This window comes from Nyctereutes procyonoides, unplaced genomic scaffold, assembly GCF_905146905.1.
Source record: "Nyctereutes procyonoides isolate TBG_1078 unplaced genomic scaffold, NYPRO_anot_genome, whole genome shotgun sequence".
In the NCBI taxonomy this organism is placed as follows: domain Eukaryota; kingdom Metazoa; phylum Chordata; class Mammalia; order Carnivora; family Canidae; genus Nyctereutes; species Nyctereutes procyonoides.
The window spans coordinates 23747161-23768670 of NW_026575036.1; the positions used below are offsets into that span (position 1 = coordinate 23747161).

The following is a 21510-nucleotide window of genomic DNA, read 5'->3' on the forward strand; positions in this document are numbered from 1 at the left end:
ATTACTCATTTCTTTTATTGCTGAATAATAATTCTGTTGTATGGATGCATCTATTTATCTATCAAAGGACATTTTGGTTCCTTCTAGTTCTTGGCAGTTAGGAAGTTACTATAAATATTTGTACGTAGTTTTGTAGTTTGTTTTTTTTTTTTTTTTCTAAGTAAGCTCTGCGCTCAACACAGGACTTTAACTTACAACCTTGAGATCAAGAGTCACATGCTCCACCATCTGAGCCAGCCAAGTGCTCTTGTATGGACATGATTTTTAACTCCTTTGGGCAGTTACCTAGGATTACAATTTCTTGATTGTATGGCAAGACTATATTTAGCATTGTAAGAAACTGTCCAACTGTTTTTCAAAGTGGCTGTACTATTTTGTACTTTTCACCATCAATGAATGAATAAGAAGTTCCTGCTCCTGCACACCCTCACCACCATTCAGTATTGTCAGTTTTTTAGATTTTAGCCATTCTAATAAATGTGCATTCACATCTATGTTATTTTCATTTGTATTTCCCTGATGACAAAAGATGTTGAACATCTTTTCATTTACTTATTTACCATCTGAATATCATCTTTGGAAGGGTATCCAGATTTAACCTATTTTTTTAATTAGGACATTTGCTGAGTTTTTAGTAATATATAGGTGTTAGATTTTGTCATACCTCTTTTTTCTTTTTCTACAGCTATTGATACGATCATATGATTTTCCTTCTTTAGCCTGTTGATGTGATGAATTATATAAATTAACTTGAATTATCCTTCCATAGCTGCAGTGAAGAAGTTAAATAAATATGCATATTTTTCAGCTTAGCCTAAGATATTTCTTTAGTGTTCTTATATTTGGCCTTAGTGGTTCAGCAAAAGGCATACAATAACACAGTGCATCCTTCATTTTTCATTGGTATATGGTTCTTTTTAATGTTATTTAATAGATTTACTAATATTTTTCTTGAGGATTTTTTTCCCCCAAAGTGAGCTCCACAGTATAGAGCCCAGTGCAGGGCTTCAACTCATGACCCTGAGGTCAAGACCTAAACTGAGATCAAGAGTCGGATGCTTAACTGACTAAGCCACCCAGATGTGCCACCCTTTGAGGATTTTTACACCTATGTTCATGAGAAATACTGGTCTATAGTTTTTCTGTCTTTGTATGTTTTTGGTATTAGGGCAATGCTGATCTTATATAATGAATTAGGAAATGTTCTCTGTTTTCTGGTAGGGATTATAGAGAATGGTATCATTTCTTCCTTAAATTTTTGGTAGAATTCACCAGTGAAAGTATCTTGGCCTAGCTTTCTTTTTTGCAAGATAAACCATTGGTTCAATTTTTTCAGTAGTTAAGTTTTATTCAGATTATTCTTCTTGTGTGAGTTTTAGCAGGTTGTTGATCATTCATTTCATAAATTACCAAATTTGTGGCATAGAGTTATTCGTAACATTTATTATCCTTTTAATGTCCATGGGCTCAGTAGCAATTAAAGAAGCTTTCATTTCTGATGTTAGTAATTTGTGCCTTTTCGCATTCTTTTTCTTGCTTAAGCTAGCTAGAGATTTATCTATTTTATTGATTTTTTTTTATTGATCTTTTCAAACAACCAATTTTTGGTTTCATTGATTTTTCTCTGTTGATTTCCTGTTTTCATTTCATTGATTTCTACTCTAATTTTTATTTTTTTCTTCTGCTTACCTTGATTTGTATTTTTACTTTTTTGGTTTCCTAAGGTGGGAGCTTAGATTATTCTAATGTATACATTTAGATCTTTTCTAATTATATACAATTCATGCTATAACTTTCCCTCTATGTACTGCTTTAGCTGTATCCCACAAATTTGGTAAGTTATAATTTCATTATCACTTAGTTCAAAATATTTTAGAAGCGTGTTGTTTAATTTCCAAATATTTTGGGCTGCTCCACCTATCTTTTTGTTAGTGATTTTTAGCTTAATCACATTGTAATATGAGAGCGTACTTTATGTGATTTCTGTTCTTTTAAATTTGTTAAGGTGTGTTTTATATCCCAGATGTAGTCTCTTTTGGTGAATGTTCCAGGTGAGCATGAGAAGAATGTTTTTTCCATTGTTTTTGAAGCATTATATAAATGTCAGAGCCAATTGATTGATAGTGTTGTTTAGTTCAACTACATCTTTACTGATTTTCAGCCTGCTGAATCTGTCAGTCACTGATGGAGGTGTGCTAAGTTTCCAAATATAGTTAGTGGATTTGTCTGTTTTCCTCTTGCAGTTCTGTCAGATTTTGCTCATTTTTTGATGCTTTGTGTTAGGAGAAAGACTTCTATGTCTTTGCGAAGAGTTGACCTCCATATCATTATGTAATGTCCCTCTTTATTTCTCATAGTCCCTACTCTGAAGTCTGCTTTGTCTGACATTAGTAGAGTTACTTCACCTTTCTTTTGATTACTGTTAGTGTGGTATATCTTTCACCATCCTTTTATTTTTTGGGAGGAAGGGTGGATGGAGGGATGGAGCATAAAGTGGATTTTAATGTTCAAATTAATTATTAGTCCCCAACTTTCAACTTTGAATATGATTTTCTCTTCTTCCCCGTAGGTTTTCTTCACATAAGTCAATCCTTCAACTGTTGCTAACTACCTTTTAAAAAAATTTTAATTGAAAAAAAAATTTTTTAATTGAAGTATAGTTGACATACACTATTGTATTGTTTGATGTGTACAGCATAGCCATTTGACAGTTATACACATTACACAATATTCAGTATGCTAAGGTTAGTTACCATGTGTTATCCTACAAAAAATAATATTGTGTTATTACAATATTATTGACTAAGCTCCCTGTGCTGTACTTTTCATCCCCATGACTTACTTATTTTACAACTAGAAGTTTGTACCTTTTAATCCCCTTCACCTATTTTGCTCATTCCCCAACCATCTCTATCACTTTACTTTTAATCTGTGTTTTTATATCTAACCACACATACGTGGGTTTCATTTTGTTTATCCTCTCTGGCAGTCTCTTTGTTTTTTAATTAGTGTATTTAGATCATTCACATTTAAAGTGATTATTGATACAGTTGCATTAATAACTCATATTTACAAATATTTTCTATTCATTTCACTTGCTTTTTGTATCTTTTGTCTTCACATGCTTTACTTTCTTTGGTTTTTAATGAAGTAATTTATATGATTCCATTTGTTCCTCTTAGCAAATCAATTATACTTCTTTTAAAAATTTTTTATTGGGGCAGCCCGGCTGGCTCAGCGGTTTAGTGCCAACTTCAGCCCAGGGCGTGATCCTGGAGACCCGGGATCAAATCCCACATCAGGCACCCTGCATGGAGCCTGCTTCTCCCTCTGCCTGTGTCTCTGCCTCTCTCTCTGTGTGTCTCTCATGAATAAATAAATAAAATCTTAAATTTTTTTTTTATGATTGTTTGGGTTATATGTTGATGGCTAATCTAGTTCACTTTCAAACAACAATGTGTAGTACGAGTCCTTTGTAATGCAGTATTCTTGCTTCTTCCCTCAGGTCCTTATGCAGTTGCTATCATTCATTTCACTTATCCAAAGATTTAATCACCAAATACATTGTAGCTGTTATTCTGAACACTTATCTACTAAATCCGTTAAAAATAAGAAAAGTAAAATATTTTATTCTACTTCCATTCTTTCCTTCTCCAGTACCCTTCCTTTCTTTATATACATCCCAGTTTCTGACCTCCACCAATTTTTCTTCTGTAGTCTGTATGAAGAACTTCTTTTAACATTTCTTATAAGGTAGCTCTACAGTGAAGATATGCCCTCAGTTTTTGTCTGAAAAAAGTATTTCTCCTTCACTTTTGAAAAATAACTTTGTGGACAAAAAATCTTTTTCTCTTAACTTTAAAATATTTCATTCTACTCTTCTTGCTTATGTGGTTTCTCAAGAGACATCAGGTAATCTTACCTTTGTTGTGCTATCAGTAAGGTTTTTGTTTTTGCTGTTTTCCATCTAGCTACTTTCAAGATTTTTTGTCTTTGGTTTTTAGCAGTTTGAATATAACATGCCTAGGTGGTGGTGTTTTTATATGTATCCTATATGGTATTCTCTGAATTTCCTAGATCTGTGGTTTGGGGTGTCATTAATTTTGGAAAATTCTCAGCCATTCTTACTTCAAGTATTTTTTCCATTTTTTTCTCTTTCCTCTTTCTGATATTCCCATTACACATATGTTACAACTTTTGTAATTGTCCCACAGTTCTTGAATATGTTTCCTTTTTTCATTTTTTTTTTTTAGTTTGCGAAGTTTCTATTCGTACATGTTTAAACTCACTGATTCTTTTCTTGGCTGTATCTCATCAAAAGCATTCTTTTTCTTTTTTTTTTTTTAAGATTTTATTTTTTAAGTAATCTCTAACACCCAGCAGAAGACTCAAACCCACAGCCCTGAGATCAAATCACATGCTTAACCAACTGAACCAGCCACTCCTCCACCCACTGAGCCAGCCACTCCTTAAAGGCATTCTTTATTTCTGTTACAGTATTTTTTATTTCTGGCATTTCTTTTTTATTTTTAATATCTCCATTTCTCTGCTTACTTTACCCATATCTTTTTTACATGTTGCCACTTCTTTGCGTGAGTCTTAGCATATTAATTATATTATAATATGCTATTAGCATATTATATTAATCATAACTATGTTTAGTCTGCAGTATGATAATTTCAAAGTCCCTGCCATATCTGAGTCCAGTTCACATGCACCGGATATCAGTTAATAGGAACTGAGGTAAAGAGACCTTTAGTGTTAAGTTTTATATTTACCTGCTTAGGAATTATGCTGTATTTAATGTTTGCTGTAGCAGTACGTGAGAGAGGCTTCAGTTTCTTCTAGTGTCCTTTTTCCCCCTCCGTTGTTGTCTTTGGGTTTTGTTAGAAACTCTTTTTTTTTTTCCAAAGACTTTAATTTTAGGGCATGTTGGGGCTGGGGAGGGAGGGAAAGAGAATCTGAGGCAGACTCTGTGCTGAGCGCAGAGCCCCCATGGGGCTTGGTCTGAAGACCCATGAGATCATGACCCTAGCCAAAACCAAGAATCAGATGCTCAACTGACTGAGCCACACAGGCACCCTGAAACTCATTGTTAAATTGAGTCTGTATCTTACAGCTTTCTCAGTTGTAATCCACTGTTATTATACTGGAGCCTGGTTGATATGTTGATAAGGTATGCAGATGGGAAGCATTCTATAATCTCATGATTAAATCTAACTTTTATTGGGCTTGAGTCTAAGGACTGTGACATGAAGAAGAGTTTTTCTTTTATTTTCTTTATTTTTCTCCCCTTATGTGAGACAGGGAATTTGGAGGGCTCACGTTATCTAATTGCTCCTTCCCATCGGCCAGATAAGGCTTTGGTGAAGTAATTTTTCTTGAGGGCAGGCCTTTGGTAAGGAGAATATTCTGGGCAAATTTAAAATTGATTCCCCACCCCCACCCCCCACCCCGCCATGCTGGAAGCCCTAGGGAATTTTTTTCCTCCAGTCTTTACTATGAGACCTTGGTAAAATTCCTGGAGTTAAAACTCAAAAGAGTGTGGGCTCTCTACCAAGACTGCAGCCACATACCATCCCCCAAACTCCTACCAAAGTTTTCATCTTTCAAGATAATCCATACTAGACCTTCCATCAATTCATCAATTTCTGCTTAAGTATTCCTACCAGTTATTGACTCTTGAAGTTATTTGTGATTCTCTATATTCGACTGTCTCCAGTTTTCAGGGAGGCAGTTGCCTTGTGACCTCAGTCCTCTGATGGATTTAAGAATTGTTAACTGTCAGTTCAGCTTTTTTTCTTGTTCTGAGAATGAGTGACAACTTCTAAGGTCTTTGTATGTCTGACAAAAATTTGGAAGGTCTTTGTCCTTAATCTTTATTCTTATAAAGTCCATGATGTAGACTGCTAGTTTATAACTGAAATATATAAATAACATGTGATTATATTTTGTGTTTGATCCTTATTTAAGGAATGGGACCCAAAAAATTCTCTGTAATAAAAGATACCCATGAACTGCTCTTTTAATTCTGTATAATTAGAGGAAAAGACTTAGTGCCTCTGGTAAGCCAAGAATTTACATCCATTGTTTTTAGTACTATTTCTTGGCCAGAGTGTTCTTTGAATAAGCAGTGCCAGGATAAAGGGGATATTTGAAAGAGGCCTCCAACTTACATTTAACCATAGTATCTCTGCTTTCTGCTTTATGCATAAAGACTCTAAGTCATATTTTGTTTGAAAAGACTGTTCTGCTGCTATAAAAGACATTCGAAAGCTTCTTTTTTTAAGAATACATTGTTTCTCGGGATCCCTGGGTGGCGCAGTGGTTTGGCGCCTGCCTTTGGCCCAGGGCGCGATCCTGGAGACCCGGGATCGAATCCCACGTCGGGCTCCCGGTGCATGGAGCCTGCTTCTCCCTCTGCCTGTGTCTCTGCCCCTCTCTCTCTCTCTCTCTCTCTCTCTCTCTCTCTGTGACTATCATAAATAAAAAAAAATTAAAAAAAAAGAATACATTGTTTCTCATTCATATCTAGCTAATAGCTATTATAGAAAAGACAAAAATTATTTTCCCTTGGGAGGAGTGTAACCTATATCGTGTTTATATTTAGAGTTGTATCATTAAAGAGTCAAAGAGAATTTATAGGATATCAATAAACAAACATTTCCAAAGTGGAAACTGTTCTTTTTAGAAACTAGGGACTTTTATTTGCACTAATAAAATTGATATTCCCTGGCCACCTAAGAATCTACTTAAGTGATGTTGAGGCTCAAACTACTGGGTTCCTACTGAACCTTTTGCAGTTGTATTTCCTCCTAAAGATGCTAATATAAGGTTTTGTTACTCCTGTATAATCCTAAAGATATTTTTGCATCAAGATGGGATTTGAATAATCAGTGGTCTCATGGGAACTAACAGAGAGCAACATGAAACATCAACTTCACTCTCTGTGACAAATGAATGAGAATTTACAGGCAACTAGAATTTCTCTGTAAAGGTCCTTCTAATTCTTCCAGAAGTATCACCCAGAATTCATGGTAAATCTTTAATTTCTTCTAGCAAATGAAATTTCAGAAATAATGTAGTGAGTTTGAGTTAAATGAAAAAATTGAAATATTAACAAAAAATGCAGTTTGATGTATTTTATTTTAAGGTAAAGAAGGTTTCTAAAGACTAGTTGATTATGATATATAAAACTGCAATCTTGATAGATTTGGAAGTATTTAATATAGGATAAGATGTCCAGAGTAGAAATTGGTAATCCAAGATACATCCGTGACTGCTTAATTCTACTTAAATTACAAGTTTTGGTTGAAATTAATTCAGTAGTTAGATTACTTGACAGCTTAGACTTCACTTTTATAGCATTCTTTGTCCAAATTTTGTGGTCATAAGGCCAGAAGATATCTTCAGAGGGTTGATGTTTTGCATCCTGGAGTTTTTTATCATATTAGCACAATGTCTAGCACATAAAGTGCTTTTAATTAATATTATTGAGTGAGGTCAATTAATGAAGATTGGCTTGATTCTGTAGTCAACATTTCTTTGCTGACCTAGCCTGTTGGGATCTTATCTTTTCAACTGTAAAGATGTAGCCATTGCTGTTTCTCCATTTATAAAAGATTTTATGTGAAAGCTATAGAATCGATGGGTATTTTGTTATACTTGTTATTATACTTAAAGTTTGAAATAATAAACCTATATAAGTGTGAGATTAATTTTATGTAATACTTTTTGGTAATATTAGTTTAAGATACATTCCTTGGGCTATTACTGATACATAAAAATATCTTATTAGGAAAAGCCCTAATTCATTCCACAGCTGATGGCAGAACTTTTTATTTTACTTCATTCTTCCAAACACTGGATACCAAAGAATATTTAAAGATGGTACCCAAAACCAAAAGTTATATACCATGACACAAATTTGTCAAATTGTGTCGAAGTCCTTTTTAGGGTTATTTAAAATATTTGCGAATAGAATTTACTAAGGTGTGAGACTTAGCCTGTAGTTTACTAATAAACTTTATTTATTCCTTAGAAACTATACACGGAATAAAGAAAATTATGTAACAGTGTTAACCTCTTAAATCTACTATGCTTTCAGAATTTACCAGCATTAAAAATAGGAAAAAAATTATAGCATCATAGGTACTGTGTATAAAATTATACTTCAGTTTTAACCTAGGCATGAACTTCGGTTTATTATCCAAATAAATAGTCATGTGTTAGAATAGGAAAAGTTAGGCCTTTAGACATACCTGGTTTCAAACCCCATCTCTTGCCACATAGTTCTATGGCTCTGGAAAGTTACTTGTTTGAAAGCATGTTTTCTTTAGCAGTAAAGTGGGTATAATTTTACCTTTAACAAAGAACCATCATAGAAATCAAATAAGAGGGATCCCTGGGTGGCGCAGCAGTTTAGCGCCTGCCTTTGGCCCAGGGCGCGATCCTGGAGACCCAGGATCGAATCCCACGTCGGGCTCCCGGTGCATGGAGCCTGCTTCTCTCTCTGCCTGTGTCTCTGCCTCTCTATCTCTCTGTGTGTGTGACTATCATAAATAAATATCAAAAAAAAAAAAAAGAAATCAAATAAGATGATGTTTTCGAACATACTAAATTTAGAGTAAATAATGAGCAAACAGAAGTTCAGGTAGAGAGGTACTTTATGCTGGGTGTAGCTTTATCATGAGCAGCATGAACCTATATACTGCCCTATCTTTCAAGAAGTCCAGGTGAGTATCCAGTCTCAAATTCATTTGTATGCTTTGTCTTATTAAAAACACACAAATACACACATCATCATTCATTTTTATTTTATCTCCAAACTTATATTTAGTTAATTATTAAGTATAACATATTTATTGAAGTGCCTAAATTGTGCTTATGTACTTCTATACTGCTTTCAGATGTGATTAAAATTTTGGTGGAGGGTACAGATTTTGAAAGCATAGTTATTTAAACAAGGTCCCTGAGAATATATTTCCTATTTTGTTGTATAAAATGACTGCTTCACAGTAGCAGTAGGTTGGTAGGCTAGTAGGAGCTGGCGCTAAAGGATCAAAGAGCAAAAAGAGAAATCCTTTTTTTATAATTAATAATATTAATTATTATTAATACTACTACTATTACTTGTAATATTGTCAATAGTATTAATTATTAGGAGGAAAGGAGATAGGGCCAAAGACATTTGGTTTTGAATATCTTCCATCCAAACTCCCTTCCTATGTTTGAGATATTTCCCATAATTTTAGTCTTACTAGACGGCAGGACTTATCTCTTTCTACAAAAGGCAAAAAAAAAAAAAAAAAAAAAGAAAGAAAAAGGTCAAATACTTGCTTTCTCCCCCATTACCTCTGGCAGCTAAGCCAATCAATCAGTTGCTCCTACCTGTGGCTTTGAATCTGGATTGACTGTGGCAGACAAAGCGCTGTAGCAACTGCAGCATTTAGTTTTGCAAGGGCACCATACTTAGTTTGGGGTTGTTCAGTTTGCACTTGCAATTTTTAGTCCTCTAATAAGGCAATAAATTAACTTCTTTTAATAATGAAGCAAGTTTTTTTTTGTTTTTTTGGGTTTTTTTTTTTTTTTTTTTTTTTTTTGGTTTTTCCATTTTGGACTTCGATGATTGGGTATGTAATAAAATTGGGTTAAGTCTCCCAGCATCCCCCCCTCCAAATTTTAGCAGCTTGCTACTAAATCTCGTGTGAATATAAAATAATGCATATCAAGGGTTGAAGTAAAAGTTAATTCGTCCAAATTAACAGTATAACTTTTAAAATCTCTTTTTGCAGTATAGTTTTTTCGATGTACTATTATTTATGTCATTTATTAACATTTAAATGTGCATCTTTTAAACTAGAATTTTCCTATTAAAAATACATATCCTATGTGTTTTAAGTCAAATTATGTTTTTGCAGCAGGAGGGCTATTAAGGAGAGACATAGAATCCTTTTGGTTGTTAAAGAAAAACAGCCTAAGAACTTCAGCAACTAAGAAAACTTTAAATGAAACTGTCTGAACTAAAATGCTATTTTCATCCTTTTTATTTATGGGTTTTTTTTTTTTAAGATTTTATTTATGTATTTGAGGGCATGAGCCTGGGGAGAGGTAGATAGAGTGGAAGGGGCAGATGGAGAGGGAAAAAGCAGACTCCCCACTGAACAGGGAGCCTGCCGTGGGGCTCTATCCCAGGACCCTGAAATCATGACCAGGGCAGACACTTAACCAACTAAGCCACCCAGGCGCCCTCCTTTTATTTATGTTTTAAAAACAAAGGAAACAACCATAGCTTTATAGCCACAGATGTTTGTTTCTAAATTGTTCTTTTAAATATGGTGAATTATTAAAACATCATAGTATGTATTATTAATATATATAACCTACATAGATTGCAGGTTTTTAAATAATAAAATCTTTAAGGTAGTAGGAAAAGTATGCTTTATTTACTTCACTTATTTGTATGTTTATGATGCCTGAGAAATTCCTTGATGGAAGGAAAAGTGATAGTAATAATCATTTTATAATTAACACCAATAAAGTAATGGTTATTGGCTTTATTTTCACGTGAAAAGTGGTGTACCCTTAAGCGGCTGTTTAGGGTAACTAGAATCCACAAACTTGCGCTGAGTAGCCATATGCAAATAATTTGTTCAGTTGAAACAAACAGCTGAAAGAAAAAAGAATTTGGTGAAGGGGTTTTAAATAAAGAAATAAGAGCTAATCCTGAGCTTTATCTGCCACCATTTATGTAAAGAGCAGGGGACTAGCCATTATAAATTGTATTGATGATATAATTGAAAAATAATATGTATCTTTGAAAGATGGCCAATGATGGAGAAAAAAAATCATCAGATATGTTACTATAATAAATGTATTCAATATTAATTAAATTTATCATTGCTTTGCCAGATATTGTAAATCTAGTTCCTATCTTTTATGATAGTAATGAGATCAAAAGAAAAGTGTTGTTTCATTTCTTTTTAGTTGGAGTAACATGTATAATGTTACAATTAAGTACAGGGTTCAGTAGAAAGGAAAAGATAGATGCAAAAGAGGAGGTAGTTTACAAAGGTAATTAACAGATTCCAGAATATAAGTGAAAGAATTAACTCTGGAAGTTAAGTTAATCTCTGGCTAAGATCAAAGACAAGGGGGAAGTTTGAGTAATGACAGAATATTTAATACAGAGAAAGAGGAAGTTAGAGCATCTCTCATAGAATAAACAAATTCTTTCAGTAATAAGCCCTTTTTTTTTCAGACACAGAACAGTAAGGTAATATCCCTAAATTTACAAACTCACACTATTTGGGGGAAGACAAACTCTAAAACAATCAAATTGAAATTTAGTGTTTATTTAACAAAAAGTGAAAAAGTTCGGAGCAGTTTCTATGGGGAATGTTTTCATTTTTTTTTAAAGACTTTATTTATTTATTCATGAAAGACACAGAGAGAGAGAGGCAGAGACACAGGCAGAGGGAGAAGCAGACTCCATGCGGGGAGCCCGACGCGGGACTCGATCCTGGGTCTCCAGGATCACGCCCTGGACCGAAGGCAACACTAAACCTCTGGGCCACTGGGCTACCCTGGGGAATGTCTTCAGAAGTAGAAATTAATAAATTGCAATGATGAGAATCGATTGATAATTGGGAGCATTAACTTGGAGGGGGACTAAACTTTATTGAGCAAGACTTGGCAATTTTGGGATAGTTGTGGGGAAAGTCTCAGGGTAGGTAATTAGTGAGATGGGTATGGTGAAAAGACAAGAGATTACTAGTGCCACCACTATGATTGCTTTTGCTACTACTAATGATCATCATAATAGCTCTCATTTATTGTTGGCCTAATATTTGCCAAATGACTTTACATGTGTCATCAGATTTAAGCCTCACACCCACCCTGAAAGGTAGATTGACAATAAGTAAATGAGTTTCAGAAATGTTATTTGTCTAGTACTTCCACCTGTTGTGCACAGGAGCCCCAGGGGTGGAGGTGTGCTATTCACATTGGACATGTCAGGAAATGTATTATTATTTTTTCAGCAGATAACAGTGAAGTGTCTTAGTGAAGGTCATTCATTTAATTGGTAAAGTGGGGATCCCTGGGTGGCTCAGCAGTTTAGCGCCTGCCTTTGGCCCAGGACGTGATCCTGGCGTCCTGGGACCGAGTCCCGCATCGAGTTCCTTGCATGGAGCCTGCTTCTCCCTCTGCCTGTGTCTCAGCCTGTGTGTGTGTGTGTGTGTGTGTGTGTGTGTGTGTGTGTGTGTGTGTCTGTCTCATGAATAAATAAATAAGATCTTTTAAAAAAATTAGTACAAATGTACTATATAGCCGTACTGTAGCAGCAATGTATCAAATTTTATGAGTAACAGTCCCAGTTGTGCATAAAAACACACACACATATGATGGGGGCAGGGGTGCAGGTAAGGGGTGCAGCTTAAAGGAAGTACCTCAAAATTTTAACAGTCTGGGCAATTAAATCACAGGGAATGTTTATTTTCATTAGATACTCTTGAATTTTTCTGGTTTCTTTAAATGAATGTGTTATTTTGGATGGCAGTGGTACCTTGATGGAAGGTAGTAGTAAGGAAAATTGTTCTAGACACACTAGTATACAAGTAGCGGCATCCTACCTTATCTCTTTCTGTAACCCATTCCAGAAAAATCAGTAATATTCTGCAAACTCAGCATCTGTTTTACCTTGAAATTGCATTTAGCTTTAAAAATCTACATATTCCATGTAATGTATCTGGAAACCTGTAAGTTATTTCTACCCTTATATGATCATTGCAACTGCTCCATTCATAGTTATACTAGAACTTGTACCATCACCAGACAATGAATGGTTTGTATGACGAGTAGTTAGATAAATAAAAAACAGACTTAAGATGAGGGGAAAGGTAGTAGTTAGTAGGGAAATACTAGACTGTTCTAGGCAGGTAAAATCATGAACTCTTGAAAATCCCTGTGATCCTAAAACCATACATATACACAGTTTTATATATTTAGTAATTTGAGTTGACTTAAAGAAGCACTAATTTTATCCCTTTTTCTAGTGACTGGCAAATTCATCAATCTTGGGTGTTGTAGTAATCTTGATTCATTTAATGTACTGCTGGAATATTTTAGAATCAGACATTTTGACTAGTGACTAGTAGTACATTTGGATTTTGGTTGTGTGTGTGTGTGTGTGTGTGTGCGCGCGCGCAAACAGCTTTACCTTTCAATTAATAATTTATAGTATTTAGGTAAGATACTAAAAACACAGTAAGAAATGCCTCCTTGAAAAAAAAATGCCTCGTGACGATTATTAGAGCTCCAGTCATATTTATTTCATATTTAATGAAATAGCATTGTGAGTACCGAAGATTAAAAGAGATTCTAAAACTAAAATGTACTTATTAATTTTAATTACACCATAAAAGCTCTTCTTTTTGTTACATCTCCATGACTTACTTTATAACCATAAATTTGTACATTTTGTTCCCTTTACCCATTTGCCCAGCTGCCATTCCCCATCTGACAACCACCAGGCTGTTCTGCTTATCCATGAGCTTAGTTTGTTTTTTTAAGATTCCACATATAAGTGAGATTATATGTCTTTCTCTGACTTCTTTCACTTGGCATAATACCCTCTAGGTCCATCCATGATGTTGCAAGTGGCAAGATTTTATTCTTTTTATGGCTAAGTAATATATGTGTATACACTAAGTGTATATGTGTATACCACAACTTTTTATCCTTTCATCTATCTGGACATGTAGGTTGCTTCCGTGTCTTGGCTTTTGTAAATAATACTGTAATTAATGTAGGGATGTGTATGTCTTTTCTAATGAGTGTTTTCATTTTCTTCAGATAAATACCCAGAAGTAGAATTACTGTATCATATGGTAGTTCTATTATTTACTTCTTGAGAAACCTTCATACCGTTCATCACAGTGGTTATACCAGTTTTCATTCCTACCAACAGTGCACGAGTGTTCTCTTTTGCATACCTTCACCAATACTTGTCAGTTCCTTGTCTTTTCTTTTATACTAGCCATGCTGACAGGTGTGAGGTGATATATCTTACTGTGCTTTTCATTTGCGTTTCCCTGATGATGAGTGATGTTGAGTACATCTTTTCATGTACCTGTTGACCATCTGTATGTCTTCTTTGGAAAAATATTCAGATCCTCTGCTGTTTTTTAATTGGGTTATTTTTTGCTATTGGTTTGCATGAGTTCTTCCTATATTTTGGATATTAATCCTGTATTAGATGCATGATTTGCAAATACTTTCTCCCATTCAGTAGGTTGCCTTTTCCTTTTGTTGATTGTTTCCTTTGTTGTTCAAAAGCTTTTAGTTTGATATAGTCCTACTTATTTTTGCTTTTGTTGCCTTTGCTTTCAATATCAAATCCAAGAAAATCATTGCCAAGACTGATATCAAAGAGCTTACCACTTATGTTTTCTCCTAGGAGTCTTCTAGTTTCAGGTTTTACATTCAATATCTTTCATCCATTTTGAGTTAATTTTTATGTATCATGTAAGATGTTTAGTTTCATTCTTTTGCATTGGTCTGTCTAGTTCCCCCAAAACAATTTATTGAAGAGACACTCCTTTCCCTACCATGTATTCCTGTCTCCTCTCTTGTAAATTAATCAATCATAGAATGTGGGTTTATTTCTGGGCTCTCTACTGCTCCGTTGATCTGTGTGTCTGTCTTTATGCTAATACCATACTGTTTTAATTGCTATGGCTCTATAATACAGTTTGAAATCAGGCAGCGTGATGTCTCCAGCTTTGTTGTTCTTTTTCAAGATTCTTTGGTTATTCACGGTCTTTTGCATTTCCGTATAAACTTTAAGATTGTTCTGTTTCTGCCAAAAATGCCATTCAAATTTTGATAGGGATTGTATTGAATCTGTAGATTGCTTTAGGTCGTTTGGACATTTTTACAATATTTTTCCAAGCCATGACAGCTTCACAATAAACTCTTGGTATGTGTCTATATAAATGAATATGAATGTATATGAATATGAATGTATGTATAATGATTTTGGCATTGTCTTTTATAGTTCAGTATTCAGTTACTCTTGATTAAAATTTATTTTAAAAATTCTATCATATATACCACACATCAACATCTGGTTTATTTATTTATTTATTTATTTTTAACATCTGGTTTAAATACAGACCTACTTTTATGACATCCATAAAAAATCAAGTCCTAAGAGAGCTCTGCTGTAAACTTTAAAGATACTGATTATGAAAATATTTGAGTCACTAATTCATAATTGAAGCCTTTTAATATACTCTTTGCTGTCTGGATACCAGTATTCTCTTTCATTGCCATATATTTTAATTACTAAGAGAAAATAGTATCTGACTTTCTTTAGGTTGTGTCTTTGGCTACTTATCCACTCAGACCTTTGTACGTCGTTAAGCCCAGGTACATGAGTGAGTAGGGTATGACATTAGAGAGGTGAGGACTGTGACTTCTTAAACATGGACAGCCAGATGTGAATTCAACTAAAAAGCCAGACTCGCCAAAATTTGTAGCATTCATATTGTTAGATCTAATATGCTAGAGTTTATTATGTGTACTGTGAAGTCTATAAATGCTTAAGCAGCTTCTAAAAGTATAAGAAAATATGGCATTTGTTTATAAAATAATTCTCTGTTGTGTTTTAAAAAGATCTTACTTGGGGCAGCCCCGGTGGCTCACCAGTTTGGCACTGCCTTCAGCCCAGGGTGGGATCCTGGAGACCCAGATCAAGTCCCATGTCGGGCTCCCTGCATGGAGCCTGTTTCTCCCTCTGCCTGTGTCTCTGCCTCTCTCTCTATCTCTTTCTCTCTCTCTCTCTCATGAATGAATGAATAAATGAATGAATGAATAAATAAATAAATAAATAATAAAATCTTTAAAAAAAAGATACTACTTACTTTCAAGAGATTCTTAGCTGACTTTCATTGAAGGTAGGGAATTGAGAATGAAACATAAAAAAGTCTTCAGTATAGTTGAATGATTTGATTTAGAAATATAAACAAATTTTCAGAATAATTTCAAAATATTCTTTGAAATGAAATAAATGTAAGAATTGCCCACACTATTTTGCTTATTAGTGTTTTTGTATACTGGTCTGGGGCTTTTGTATTAGGAGAGCAAGTGTTCTGATTTAAAGGACATATGCAAATGCCAGAAAATTTCTACTACTTTTATTTTTTCTAGGTGGTTTCAGACACCCTCACAGGTTTTCTACCATGCAGCAACTGAACACGGAGGAAAAGATGTATATCCAGGGCAATGTCTTTGGGAAGGTTGTGAGCCTTTTCAGCGACAGAGGTTTTCTTTTATTACACACTTACAGGTACACTTTCTTCATACTATTTGGTCAGTAAGTCACTTGGTTGCATTAAAGATCTTGATGCATATTCTTTTACTTCCTCTTTCTCAAAAAGGATAAGCACTGTTCAAAAGATGCCCTGCTTGCAGGATTAAAACAAGATGAACCAGGACAAGCAGGAAGTCAAAAATCTTCTACCAAGTAAGAATCATGAGTTTACTTTCTATTGTACATACAAAAAGGAAAATCAGGAATCTAGGCAAAACATAGTACCAGTGAAGACAGCTTAGCATATAGACCAGAGACCTAGGTTTAGCTGAGCTCTTCCATTCACCAGCTGTGTGACCCTGTCAAACTGTTTAAATTCCCTAAGTATGACTTTTCATTCTGGCTAGAATGCATGGTGTGTTAGGACTTTGTAGCTATAATGTTTTGATTCTAAGTTGTAGACAAGTCATTAGAAGTAATGACAGATGATATTTGAGAAATGCTTTATTAACTGGAAATGTATATATGGTTCTTTGTCTTTTGAGAGAGTAATTGAATATGTATTTGATAATGGCAAAGAAATTTCTTCTTAAAACGATTCCTCGGGCAGCCCCTGTGGCGCAGCGGTTTGGCGCCCCCTTCAGCCCAGGGTGTGATCCTAGAGACCCGGGATCGAGTCCCGCGTTGGGCTCCCGGCATGGGGCCTGCTTCTCCCTCTGCCTGTGTCTCTGCATCTCTCTCTCTCTCTCTCTCTCTCTCTCTCTCTCTCTCTCTCTCGCTCTCTGTGTGTGTCTCATGAATAAATAAATAAAATCTTAAAAAAAAAAAAAAGATTCCTCTGAGGACAGGCCAGGGTGTCACGGGAAGACTATATACATATCACATTTTCTTTATGGTTAGTCATTTACCTGTTATTTCATGACCATATACTTATAATGCATGTAGTCAAGTTCTAGTTACAGATTCCTTTAAGAGCCTTATTAGATTTACGGAGTATTTATCTCCTGTTCTGTTTTTGAGGCCTTTATTTGTAGATTCTATAACCTAAATAATATATTTAACTGACAAAATGTGAAGATAAATTGATTTGTCACCATTATTGAGATACTGATGTGTACCTGGCATTATGTCAGAGATACAGAATTCTAAGAACAAGATCAGTCTATAACTTCACAGAACTCAAATTCTAGAAGAACTAGAGGTATGGGAACACAGAAGCTGCTTACACACTTTATTCATTCCATTACTGTTTAGTGAGCATCTACTAGGTGCTGGTCACTAAAGTATGATATGAAGTATATGCGACCTAGGTACCTTTTGCTGTTCAGTGTCTTAGAGATCCAGTGAGAAATAAGTAATTCTTACTAATCTAGTGTAATAACTGCTAAAATGAAGACATGTTCAAGGCACTGTGAGAGCCCATGTAAACCAATCTAAGAGACCAAGGAAGGCTTTCTGATAGGAAAGTGCAACCAAACTGAGACTCAAAGAATGACAGATAATTTGTTGGGATCCCTGGGTGGCTCAGCAGTTTAGTGCCTGCCTTCGGCCCAGGGTGTGGTCCTGGAGTCCCGGGATTGAGTGCCACATCAGGCTTCCTGGATGGAGCCTGCTTCTCCTTCTGCCTGTGTCCCTGCCTGCTTCTCTCTCTCCCTCTCTCATTAATAAATAAATAAAATCTTAAAATTAAAAAAAGGATGACAGATAATTTGCTGAGAGTCTCATAAGCCATACTCATGAGTTTGGATTTTATCCTAAATGCAAGGGGAAGTCCTTTTTCTCCCAAATATATTTTTCTATAATTTTCACTGTACTTAATTTATATATATTATGTAGGATATAAGTATATGTGGGAATAGGGCATCTGGGTAGCTCAGTTGGTCAAGCATCTGCCTTCAGCTCAGGTCATGATCCCAGGGTCCTGGGATCCAACCCCATGTTGGGCTCCCTGCTCTGCTGGGAGCCTGCTTCTCCTTTTCCCTCTGCCTTCTACTCCCTCTGCTTGTGCTCTCTGTAAAATAAATAAATAAAATCTTAAAGAAAAAAGAATATATTGGAATATATTTGGTTTTGCTTTTTGAAGAAAAGATATATGGAATATCAGTTACAATCAATCAAAAATCTTTGTCACTTATACCTAAACTCCAGTAACTCAATATATAGATATTCTTATCTGTAGACATATATATATATAGACATGGATGTGAACTGGTTTACAATTTTAAGATGACTTTTACATTCAGAATTAGTATACTTATATTTATAAGTGCCAGAAATAAACCCACATTACAGATATGAAACCTGAAACAAGGAGAGACAAATTGAAATTTTCAAAGTCACACCAAAAGTTATGGTGTCAGAAATAGACTATGTTTCCTCTGGTGTGTGTTATTGCTCTTTCCACCATTGCCTCACGAGAATGCAGGAGATATTGATATTTTTTCTCCTTGACCAAGGAAATCTAGTGTAGTTTCAATCTTCTATGTAAAATTTGTCTCTGCAGTCCTTCCATTCTGTATCTTTCAAAAAGGACAGAAGTATACTGAAAGGATTGATTGAAATGATCAAATAGTGATGAAAAATAAGATGATTTAACAAAGTAGTAGTTTGAAATACAGTGTTCAGCATAATTTGTTGTTATTGTGTTAGGTTGTCTTTTTCTGGATGACCTATCCCTGTTTCAACATTTTCTTTTTTTTTTTTTAACATATTCTTAAGTAATATTGTTTTGCTGTTAGATACTGTTTAGCAAAAAATAACTTGCAACTCAAGTTGTAGACTATTTTCTTCATTGTTAAAAATCTTCATATGACATTCAAAGATGTGAATGACACAACTCTGATACCATGTTGTATTCATTTTTATTCCATGTTTAAAGCACAGAAACTTTAAAGATGGACTACACTAGAACATCTGTTGTTTGCTTTAAAATTGTTAGATTGGAAAATAAAAAACTTGAAACTTCACCCAGATAATAAGAGCCCCTTTGCCTAGGCTGACACAAAGTAAACATAAATGCTGGGCCATGGGAACTTTTATTTATCCTATATCCAATTTCAAAGTAACTACCCTTTGGTTGGCAGGTTGGTCACTCTTGTTGATCTGTCTGTAGCATCATGTTAACAATCTCTCTCTCTCCCCAATTTAGGCAGCCTGCTGTAGGGGGCACAGGCTCAACTCCTAGAGCACAAAAGGCCATTGTGAATCATCCCAGTGCTGCCCTTATGGCTCTTAGGAGAGGATCAAGAAACCTTGTCTTTCGAGATTTTACAGTAAGCAAGCCTTGAAAGCCTTATCTGTAAAGATGTGAGCACTGTATGATTTAGATCTTTATTCTTTTCTTTTCCTTTCTTTTTAAGGATGAAAAAGAGGGACCAATAACTAAACACATCCGACTAACAGCTGCCTTAATATTAAAAAATATTGGTAAATATTCAGAATGTGGTCGCAGGTGAGTAATCTGTTTTCCATAGCCAGAGTGCATTTAGATTATTTTACATGTAAATTAATAAGATTAGATATCTGTGTTTTATTTACTGTTTTTCTCATCGATTTTGTGAATATGTCCAAAACCTTATGCTAAGGTTAGGCCATCATGATTTCTTAAAAGCCAAAAAAGTAAGGGTTGAAACAACTAAAAGGTGATCTTTTAATTTGTTGTTAGGTTGATTTTCTTGCTGACCATAGAATTTAAAGCAAAAAGTAGGTTTACTTTTTTATTGGGGTGGGCAGGGCGGGGGCGGGGGGGGGGGAGATGAATTAGAAAATGATTATGTATCATTTGACTCATATGGAATTAGGATGGATTTTAGTTTGGTAATTGACATGTTAATTAAGCATCAAAGTCATAGATACTGCTAAGATTCACTATAATGCTTTGAAGTTTAAAGTTTACTTTCTGGGGCTCCTGGGTGGCTCAGTTGGTTAAATTCCTGATCCTTGATTTTAGCTCAGGGTCTTGATCTTCAAGTCGGGAGTTCCAAAAAACAAACAAATGTACTTTCTAATGGACTTAAGCAAGACAAACTCAGGATTTTATAGATCTGTAGAAATAGAAACAATCACTCTAATCCTTGAGAAAGCAAACATGGAAAGTTCTGTTGATGACTTTTAGACTCTGTCTTCCTCAGAGCTTGTCTTTACTTTTCTAGTATTCCTTCTGCATCTTTAACTGACTCATTTTAGGGTCTTTTGTTGAGAAGTTGTCCTCTGAGATCTCCTGCCTTCTAGCTAGTGACTTTCTCTCTGAAATTCTCTTCTCTTACATATTAGTAATCCCATCTTCCAGATGGATCCTGAATCTACCTTAGTTCTCCCCCACCTTCATTTTTACCTCGCCTTATTAGTTCTTTTACATTTCTTGCAATAACCTTCCAGCTGGATTTTTCCAACATAAATAGTGGTATCAATTACAAAAGGAAAAAAAATAATGAATTTGAGTATATCAAACTTAAGAGATGAATAAAACTTAAAACTGAAGTTCTAAAAACAGTATTTGCAATGCAAAAGTTACTATATTTAGTGTATCTGCTGTTCTCACAAGTGAATAAGAAAAATTATTAACATTCAAATAGAAAAGTAAGCAAAATTTTCAGAAAGGAAGAAATATGAAAGTTTAGTCACCATATGAGAATACCAGCACATTCCTCCTTCATTTGTAACATGGTTTCTTCCTACCTTTCTCACTGTATTTTCCTCTCCATCCTACCTGTGCTTCATAGCCTGCACTTCAGTTTCAGTCCAGCTAAGCCACATACAGATTCCTAATTAAGCTAGACTCTTTAAGGTTGCACTTTTGTACCTTGGTTCTAGCGTTCATACTATTTTCCCTGCCTACAATGCCCTTCTGCCTGTGGTGCTGGCCTTTCTAGAAAACCTTCATGATTCAGCTTAAATAGTAACTTTTGTGTGCTGCCTTCTATACCGTGTTCCCCTTCCTCATCAAGTTTGTTCCTCTATTACTTGTAACATTTATTATTTTTTTTAATTTAAATTCAGGTTGGTTAACATACACTGTAGTATTGGCTTCAGTAGTAGAATTTAGTGATCATCACTTCTATACAACACCCAGTGCTCATCCCAGCAAGTACTATCCTTAATGCCCATCACCCATTTATCCCATCCTCAACCACCCCCCTCGCTCCATCAACCCTCAGTTTTTTTTCTCTTTAGTTAGGAGTCTCTTATGGTTTGCT

General features: G+C 35.0%; 1 protein-coding gene across 2 annotated transcripts in view; it reads left to right on the forward strand.

Moving 5' to 3' along the window:
• Nucleotides 1-21510, forward strand: part of ARID2 (AT-rich interaction domain 2) — a 168966-nt gene that overhangs the window by 132661 nt on the left and 14795 nt on the right. For both annotated transcript variants that reach the window (XM_055318625.1, XM_055318626.1), the window contains 4 exons: nt 16213-16351; nt 16443-16528; nt 19464-19587; nt 19675-19766. In XM_055318625.1, the coding sequence (XP_055174600.1) occupies nt 16213-16351; nt 16443-16528; nt 19464-19587; nt 19675-19766 (441 nt within the window). The remainder of the gene's footprint in view (nt 1-16212; nt 16352-16442; nt 16529-19463; nt 19588-19674; nt 19767-21510) is intronic.